The sequence below is a fragment of the Otolemur garnettii genome, unplaced genomic scaffold (genome assembly GCF_000181295.1).
Source record: "Otolemur garnettii isolate 467f Iridium unplaced genomic scaffold, OtoGar3 scaffold00069, whole genome shotgun sequence".
Lineage (NCBI taxonomy): Eukaryota > Metazoa > Chordata > Mammalia > Primates > Galagidae > Otolemur > Otolemur garnettii.
Genome location: NW_003852464.1, coordinates 7986260 through 7996507, shown reverse-complemented (window position 1 = coordinate 7996507; position 10248 = coordinate 7986260). Strand labels below are relative to the sequence as shown.

The 10248-nt window shown below is 36.5% G+C and overlaps 1 protein-coding gene across 1 annotated transcript in view; it reads right to left on the bottom strand.

The window, feature by feature from the left end:
- TBC1D19 (TBC1 domain family member 19) overlaps positions 1-10248 on the bottom strand; it is a 116083-nt gene that overhangs the window by 89114 nt on the left and 16721 nt on the right. The window contains exons 2-4 of the mRNA XM_023515345.1: positions 6148-6220; positions 5155-5200; positions 3752-3827 (exon numbers count right to left, since the gene is read on the bottom strand). Of these exons, the coding sequence (XP_023371113.1) occupies positions 3752-3827; positions 5155-5200; positions 6148-6220 (195 nt within the window). The remainder of the gene's footprint in view (positions 1-3751; positions 3828-5154; positions 5201-6147; positions 6221-10248) is intronic.

Genomic DNA, 10248 nt, shown 5'->3' with positions numbered 1-10248 from the left:
CGGCACTCTACCCAGGGGGGATAGCTTGAGGCTCCGTCTCAAAAAAAAAAAGAAAGTTGGAGGTATAAGAACAAGGCAGGATGCTAATTAAAGCTCAATGTCTGCAACAAGTAAGCATTCAATAAAAGACAGTCATAGTTATCAACATTATCATCAGCATCATCATGACCACTATGGTAATGGCCTTGATAATGAAAAGAAAGACTACTTGGTATAAGACTGTGGGAAAGGGTGGTGCAGTGGCTCACACCTATAATGCTAGTACTCTAGGAGGTCAAGGCAAGAGGATTACAAGGATTTCTTGAGCTTGGGAGTTTGAGACTTCCCTGACAGAAAACTTAGACATGGTGGTACATGTCTATAGTGCCAACTACTTGGGGAGGCTGAGGCAAGAGGATCACGTAAGCCCAAGAATTTGAGGTTGCTGTGAGCTATGATCATACCATGATACCCTACCCAGATGAGACTCTGTCTCAAAAATAATTAAAAAATAAAAGGACTATGTGAGGAAAATAATTTATATAATGTAATGACGCAGGATGGTGGAGGAAGGGTAATTGGTGGGACCACACCTATGGTGCATCTTAAAAGGGAACATGTGAAGCTTACTAAATATAGAATATAAATATCTTAACACAATAAGAAAAATGCCATGAAGACTATGTTAACCAGTTTGATGAAAATATTTCAAATTGTATATAAAACCAAATAAATAAATAATAATGTAATGACTATTTGAATATAGAAACTGAGATCAAAGATTTTTCAGGTATAAATTACCATAATAATGGAAGCCTATAAACAGAAATGGGAAAATTAGGAAGAGACACTCATTTTAAGAAGAACGTAATAAACTCAAGTTTTTGACATGTTGAATTTGGTATCACAAAAGAAATGTATGGCAGACAATTGATCATAGAGGATTAGAGCAAAAAGAGATGTGTCAGCAAAGAGGGAAGCTATAAAAGCTTGAATGAGATAATCTGAATATTGTTATGTAAGTGGCAAATATTAAAAATGAGTGAGACAGAGGCAGAATTGGGGGTCAGACAAAAATGGAAAAGTCTGGAACAACTTAAATGGAAAGCAGATAATGAATAAAGATTAATGGAAGCAATAGCAGGGAGCAAAAAGAATCTACTAAAAATTAAATAAATTTAGACTAGAGTAATGGTTAATACAGGACTTACATGATTTTCCCCTGAAACAGTCAAGGGTTTGGGTGAAGAGGGGAAAGCAGATAGTAGAGTGGCCTTAGACTGGGGAGTAGAATAGGAGACAGAAGTCTGATAAGACAAGAGATTATGAAGTGCAAGAGAGACCATGATGGTAGGGAAGTCATGTGATCCAGACTAGGTAGCTTTCATGCAAAGAGGAGAGAAATGCCCAAGAGAATAGAGAGCTGAAGAAGTGGATGTCTCAACAACAAATTCAGAAAGATAGGCAGATACTAACTGGTGGAGGAGGTAATTAGTATGGCTGTGGTTAAAAAAATCAATTAGTTCAACAAACATTTGCTGAGAGTGTTCTGTGGGCCAGGCACTATGTGAGATATCCGCCAAAGATAAAAAGCACAGTCCCTGCTCTTAAGGAATGAATAATTTAGAGTAGGAATTGGCACAAACCTTCAATGAAAGGGCAGACAGTAAATATTTCAGGCTTTGCAAGCCGTAAGGTCTCTATTGCATCCACTTAACTCTGCCACTGTAGTGCAAAAGCAGCCACAGGCAATAAATGAATGAGCACGATTATTTTCCAATAAAACAGATTTTATTAATTCATATAATCTTCCTATGTCCCAAGATATTATCCTTATTTTGACTTTTCAGCTAGTTAGAAATGTAAACAAACAAGCAAACATTCCTAGCTTGCCAGGCCCATAAAAATAGGTGTCGGGGTGGATTTGGCCCATGGGCTGTAGTTTGCCAATCCCTGACGTAACTGAGTAAATCCAGAAAGGAAATAGAGTGTGTGCACTACCCACCCCTTATCATTCACATACACTCTCAGCAATGAGCAATAGGCTTTAAGAATGGACTTGTCATTTACCTTTCTATCTGTTCTTTTCAGTCACCATAGGAAACCAAATGATGTTTTGTTCCCCACGCCTAACATGCTAAAACTGGTATTTCTCTACACCCTTTGAAAGTTTTTAATTTCATCAAAAAATATTTGGAGACAACCTCTTTCATTTTAATATCTTGAGTTTGAATCTTTACAACAAAGACCACACAATTCTTTCACACTAGTATCATTTAACTTTATGCTTTATGACAAAACAATAAATATATATATTATGTAATTTCCAGCCCTAAAAGATACCACCTAGAAACAGAAATATAATAAATATTTCTTCAAATATCTCCACTTTCTTTATTTATATGGCCTTTTGCATCTAATTTTGATGGCTTTATTTATTCATTTATTTATTTTTTATTGAGACAGTCTCACTTTGTGGCCCTCAGGAGAGTGCCGTGGCATCCTAGCTCACAGCAACCTCTAACTCTTGGGCTCAAGCGATTCTCTTGCCTCAGCCTCCCCAGTAGCTGGGACTACAGGTGCCCGCTACAATGCTCAGCTTTTTTTTGTAGAGATGAGGTCTTGCTCTGGCTCAGGATGGTCTCAAACTCCTGAGCTCGGAGCAATACACCAGCCTTACCCTCCCAGAGAGCTAGGATCACAGGCGTAAGCCACTACATCCAAACTTGATGGCTTTCTAAAAGCAAAAGTTGAAAAATAAAAATCGAATATCTCCTAACTGGGGAATGTGGTAATCTAAGCAGCAGAAAATTTTCAAGAGCATCAGAACCATAATCATAAGTGTTAAAGTCAAGAGATGGGAATTTTTAAGGGTATTTTTGAAATATTTCATACTAAAAAGGTTTTAAAAATCCATTTTTGAGGCTACGCTGGAGAATGATGGTCACCTCTGACTGTGATGGTCATCGAACAGCTCAGTGGTGGGTGTCACCGCATCCTAGCCAGCACTATGAGGAAGGCTTATAGACGGGCTGTGCCATAGGGGGGTGGAGTAGGTTTAAAAAGTCAGGGACCAGGGATAGAATGTACTGAGCTTCTACTTTAACAGCTTTTCATAGTTTTTCTTTTTTTTTAATTATTTTTATTGTTTTTTTTGGTTGCAGTTTGGCTGGGGCCGGGTTAGAACCCACCACCCTCAGTATATGGGGCCAGCGCCCTACTCACTGAGCCACAGGCACCACCCCACATAGTTTTTCATTTTAAATAACTTCATTTTATCCTTTTAAAGTGATTCTTAGTCATCTGCCGAGCCATTTTGATAGCAGGTTCTCCTAAGTTCTGTAACAGAATAAAATTAATATGTGACAGCCTGCTGTGAGAATAAATATATTTCAAATATGGTACCAGTAACACTGGCTTCGAAGGCCAAAATTTTAAGGAAGAGGGTGTAAATTCATTCACATTTCATTCCTTCAACATCACAGGGCATGAAGAATAGATTGTCACATAATGCTTTTATCATATTTTAAACTTCAAGCCAATATGGTACATGATGTTTTCCCTACTATTTAATTTTTTTCCAGGATTACTATAGTTAAATCGGCATGATGCTTGGTTACTGGAAATAAAAAATACTATTAACATCAATTTAGGAGTTCTTACCCAGGCTTTCCTAATGAATAATACATACTCCTGACATCAATAAGGATCTTTTACTCCACATTACATAACTCAGCATGCAAAGATGGAATAACAATGAACAGTAGCCGACCTGTGCCTTCCTCATGTAGACCAAAGGTTCTTTAAGATGTTCAGGAGGTGCAGCAGGATGACTAGGTAAAGGAAATCTAGGAGCAAAAAGAGGCAGCTAAAGACCACACATTTATTTCTTTGGTGACCAGTACTACCAAAGGTCTGATCTTAGTCAACTTCAACTAATAGACCACACTTGTACCTGGTGCTATTTAAGAACTTGAAAACCAACTGGGAAGATGGTGATAAGCAAAGAAGTAAATACTAATTTTAAAAAAGTACCTAAAGCACATATCTACATGCCTTCATATGAGTCTCTTCATTTTAGAAACAGTTCTGGTAAACAGGGTTATCTTATTACCCAGTTAACAGATCAGAAGGGGCAAGTTGGAAATGGGAGTGTTAGAAACTAGAGAATGCTGGAGACAGAGATACATGATAGCAACAAAAAAATTACAGATAGAGGGGCGGTGCCTGTGGCTCCGCAGGTAGGGCACCAGCCCCATATACTGAGGATGGTGGGTTCAAACCTGGCCCCAGCCAGCTGAAACAGCACTGGCAACTGCAACAGAAAATAGCCGGGCATTGTGGCAGGCACTTGTGGTCCCTGCTACTCAGGAGGCTGAGGCAAGAGAATCGCTTAAGTCCAGGAGTTGGAGGTTGCTGTGAGCTGTGATACCACAGCACTGTACTGAGGGCAATGGAATAAGACTCTGCCTCAAAAAATAAATAAAAAAATTAAAATAAAATAAAATAAATAAAAATTACAGATAGAAAAATTCTATTAGACTATGAATTCCATGAAGGCAAGACTTGTGTTTATTGTTTTTTAACCACATCCCTAGAGCCTAGCATAGTGCTGGTACATGGTAGGTACTCAGTAATTGATGAATAACAGAAGACTGAATAAACTACATAAGCTCACATTCCAGATATGTATTTTTTAAATGGCAAACAGTCCTATGTACACACATACCCTGATGCTAAATCTACACAGTCAAAAACACTGATGTTCTTAATGATGACATCAATTTCTTGCAAAAAAAGATAATTATGATTAGAATGGTCAGTTTATGAAGACATAAAAAAGCATAATATCCAAAATGGCAATAATAAAAAGAATGTTAATGAGCTTCAGGTATCTGCAAATATTAACTTAAGAAAAATATCTTATTTACTAATTCACTCAATAAATGAATGATTAACATAAAATATCAGGTGGTAAAAAATATCCACCTATTCATTAATTCTCAGGCAAGAGAGCAGTAATTTTTAATTGCATTAACTTACTTGAAATGCTATATAACCACTAATAAGAAGTAATAATACAATGAATATACATAGCTATACTGATTTTATTACTCGCAAAGTAAGTATAACTAAACAAAATAAACAGTATCTCAAATAGGTGGGAAAACTCACACACTCAGTTCACTATAAACTGCATTCTGAAGTTTCTTCTCCCAACCTGTTTAAAAAAAAAAAAGAATAAAATATATGAACATATTAGCTTTTAAATAAATAATATCATAATTAAATATATATCACTAAAATTTTGGCATCATCTTTATTTGTGAAAAATCTTTCTTAACTACCAAATACTATGTATAGTGTTATTAAGAGATTATTTCCTTTACACTTAGCATATCCTTTGCCTAACACTGAGTAGCAAAACATCAACGTATTATTTTTAAATAATATCATTATTGCACCATTTTCTCCATTTGAGAGAGACATTTCCTCCTTTCACTACAAAGGGACTCAATGAATACCCAAATCTTGGGACGTTATACTACTAATGCTATGAGGAATGTTGCAAGGGAAAGTCAAGAAATAGGGACCTGACAAAGGTCACCAGTACATAGTTAAATCACCAGTACACAGTTACAATTAACAAGTCAATAAAGTCCTGGACACAACAGTCAGATCCATTAGTTCAGGGGATATTCTGGGTAAGCTGCAATCTAGCAGTTCCCTTGTGCAGAGGTTGGAATAGGAAACCTCTCTCTTGCTCTATAAAAAAATTAGGATTTTCCTTTTATTTTCTTTGAAAGCATAGGAAAGTAATGGAAACAAATTATAAAAGGAAAAAACCACAAATGAAAAGTGACAAATTACTTAACTAAGGAGATACTTAATATATTCTGGATATATTTTGACCAGGAATGTAAACAATATTTAAAATTGATTAATGCAAAACAGTCTTTCTCACTGTGTTCTTGAATTTTTGAGCCATTTTGTTAAAATGTCTGATTTTCCCCAAATAGAAACTTATTCAACCAAATTTTTCACAATTCTGAATGAGTAATGGAAAGGCTGAGAATAAAATACTATCTATTTTGCCTTAAAGAATTAGAAAGAAATAAAACATTTCCTTTTTTACCTTTAATAATTAGAAAAAAGAACTTAACAAACCTGATATTTTAAAGAATTCCTTAATATCTTCTTTTAGTGATTCAAGTTTAATCTCAGGTCTTTGAAGACTGGCCTAATTTTTTAAAAAAAAAAAAAAAGAAGAAGAAAAAGAAGAAGAAAGGAAATAAGTCAAAAGTAAATCGCTTGGGTTGATTTTTAACAAATGAAATGTTTAAAAAGGAGTGTCCAAAAGTGTTCAAGTGTATACTACTTGAAAAGTCCCCTGTGAGGTTAGAGCTTAGAACCACCTAAAATAGCTTATAAGAGAGAAGACTTCCTCACCTACTCTTAAAATAGAGGCTCTGAAAATACGCCGAAGATTACTCATATAAAAATCTGCAGCTAACAAGTACCAATATCTTTAGCTAGCATCTAAAGGAGGAAAACTACTCAGGTTTTATAAATTCATCCAACATGTACAGCACCTATACTTAGGGCCCCACCTGCATATTTGTAAATGGATCTTTATATAGTGTCTTCATTTCTGGATTGCTGCTCAATGTAAACATGCATTTGTTGCATGTGTTTATGAAAAATACATGAAATTACTAATTCATAAATGCATATTATTAGTATCTTCAAGTGCATGCTTTCTATTCTACTGGTTTCTATTCTACTGCAATTTTTACCAAAAATAATTTTTCCTATTTGTAATGGCTTTGATCACTCTCAGAGCATTGACGTACCATCACCTAGCTCTTGCTGTCAAATTCTAGAAGCATATTTCTTAAGCAGGCACTCTATCGGAGTGTCTCCTAAGCATTTCAAACCTAATAATTCAAAAATGGATCTTATCTTCCACTCATTACCTTGCCCCTTCCACTTTTTAAATCTCCATCAATGACACCACCATCTGCCAGACCTCCCAAGTCAGAAGCTTTGAAGTTATTCTCAGTTCCACTCTAATTCTCTCATGGTTCAACCCCTTTCTGGAAAAACGGCATAATTTCCACATAAAACAGACCGAGCAACTAGACAGCAAAACCAAAATCCCATGGAAAATACTTGTGACAAATCTAGACAACAGGCTATCCCCCACCAGCACAAGCAGCTGGGGACAAACCAACAGCCACAGACCCTTTTGATATTAACATCTGTACAGGAAAAAGCAGAGGAAAGCATCGGGGTATGTGATGTATGTGAAAACAAGAGAACCCCAACATAGTTAATAAATATTCCCTGAACACAAAATGAGCCTATTTTCCAACAGGAGTAAAACTGGGGAGGGTTCTGCCTAATCCAACACAGCAGGTGAGGTCTGAAGAGCCTAGAGCAGTTTAGCATCTGTAATTCCTATAACTACCAATCGGAGCTCCCTTGCCAGACAAAGACTAAAAATGTTGATAAAATAATCAAAATTGACCGTCATAGAGAATTAACTCAATGCCCTGAAAACTGGCAAATAAAGAAAAAGGCATGTATCTTGCCTTCCCTATTGGATAACCAAACAATAAATGAGGGAAAATGTCTCATTATAAAATAATAGAGCTAATAACTAAAACAGATACGAATAGCACAATGTTTCAAACCTCAATAAATTTCTAATTCTAGGCATTGAGCAGAAACAATCACTAACACTAACACTGCAAAGAAGGGCAGCACCTGCGGCTCAAAGGAGTAGAGCGCTGGCCCCATATACCAGAGGTGGCAGGTTCAAACCCAGCCCTGGCCAAAAACTGAAAACAAAAAACAAAACAAAACAAAAAAAACACTGCAAAGAGATGATCAGACACTTGGAACTAATTTTGTAGTTCTCAATGAAAAAACAGTCTGCTGCCTGTTGTCATGCTAAAGTTGACGAAACCTCTGGATCCAGCTGTCAACTTAGAAAACATACAAAGGAAGAGGAACCTGTTGAGCCGTACTATGAGTTTGCAATCAGAAAAAGCCAAGTTATGAGAAATTCTACGGTCAAATGGCCCCGTTCTTCTGATGATAAATTGTAAAGTGGGGAGGGGAGAAGGAGAGAAAACCTATAGATTGAAAAAGATCGAAAAGAAATATTAATATAAAAACATTAATTGGCAAGACTAAGCTGTAAGTGTACAGGGATACACATTTGGTTCGTGAAACTATCAAGAAACGCAGAAAAGTGAAGACCATAAGCATCGTGCTGTCAGGGAGGGAGGGGTTTATGATTGGGATGGAGCAAATGGAGAGGCTTCTAGTATGGCTGGCAAAGTTTCACCTCTTTACAAAGTCTGTTTCATCTTATAACAGTATATTATAGATTTATATCCATAACATAAATTTATATACTTATAAAAAGGACAATAAAAAGGTCCCCAAAAGAGAAGAGAAAATATGTACCTCTGTCTATTCTTTCTCTCCATTTTAAAGTCCCACATTTAGCCTAAGTCCTCATCACTTCCCATTTGGACTACTGCAACAGCTTGTGACCTGGACATCTTGCCACTACTCAAGTAATCTCAAACCCCTGCCTCTACTTTTCTCCTTTCTTAGCATTTATTAGCTCCTACTGTAATGCATAATTAATTGATCCCTATATTTACTGCTATCTTATCTTGTGACACTGGGAGAGTTAATGCTACACTAGGGCAGACATCTTTGTCTTTTTCACTATCCCATTCTAAGAGCCTAGAATATTTTCACATAGTAGGTGCTCCGTGAAATGTTTATTGGATGAATGAACCAATTTCTCCCGCCTCCAATCTGCCCTCCAGTACTTTCTTTCTAAAACGTTTCGTCTTTCCTTGCTGTGGCTCTTCACAGCATACACAAGAAGTCTCAATTTTTCAACAAGGCACACTTGGCCCTTCACAATGTAGATCCAACTTACCTCTACAAATTCATCTCCTGCTGTTGCCCCACCAACTTAACATCTTTTTCCTCATACCTCCTCCTCATAGAAACCGTATTCATACTTACTCATTGTCCAAGTCAAGTCCTTCAAGGGCCCCACACTCCTGTTTCTTCAAATGGGAAGCACTGCCTTCACCTTGGCTAACACCTACTAACGGCCAAGACATCCCTCAAATATCACTGCCTTTCCCTACTCCTCCAGCAAAGATAGAACATTGTTATAATGTAATTTTCAACTTAGTTATTTAGACTATGAACACAAGGACGAGGACCAGGTTTTCATTTTTGCATCCCAAGTATTGCCCTGGCATTAATTGCTGCTTGACAAAATTATGTTGACCAAAAAACATTCTATCCTTTGAAATCAATTTCCTCTCCAAATAAACAGGAACTTCATAAAATTATTTTTAACTGAAGAGACTGGTTTCTAGTCTGTTATTCGTAGGAAAGATTTTAAAAGCTGCAAAACCTCTGCTCCTATTCAAAAGCACCAAGGCGAAAGGAAATAAGCTTTCTTATACTATCCTGTATTTGGAAATGATCCAGAGATAGCACAAAATAAAGAATTTCAAAAGAAAAAACTGGTTATTTGTTCTAAACATTTTCAATATTTCAAGGTGGTTAGACCTTCTACATATCTTTTTTATACCGAAGGCAAACCAAATTCTCTAACCACCTAAGCTAATTAAATTTTTAAAAATCTTCAGAAATTTGAGAATCAAAAGTAGGACAGTAACAAGAGGATGACATGGAAAGGCACAGTGATTCTCTAACCCAATATGCAGCATGACCCTTTCTGCAAGTAAAACCTGAACTCTATTAGGAATCCTGCTATATAAAACACATTGAAAGTGATAATACCATACAATAAGAATAAACTTTTTCTCATTTGTTATTATTATGACTAACAACAAAAAGGTACAGCTTTATTCTGATACGGCCTTACTGTCCAATTTATTTTTGTATTTTGTTCTGGGTGATCAATATAGAGAAGAATCCTGATCACAGAGACAAGTGTTTACATTTTTAATAGCCTTCCTGGCAATCTCAGCACATTAAATTTAAATCTCCAGATTAAACTGATACAGGAAATAGAAAGAGAAGGAGTTGGAAATTTTGAGTTAAATCCTAAAATTATCTATCACAAATATAAAAAATCGGCTCAGCGCCTATAGCTCAACCGGCTAAGACGTCAGCCACGTACACCTAAGGTGGCAGGTTCGAATCCCCAGCCCGGACCCGCCAAACAACAATGACGGCTGCAACCAAAAAATAGCC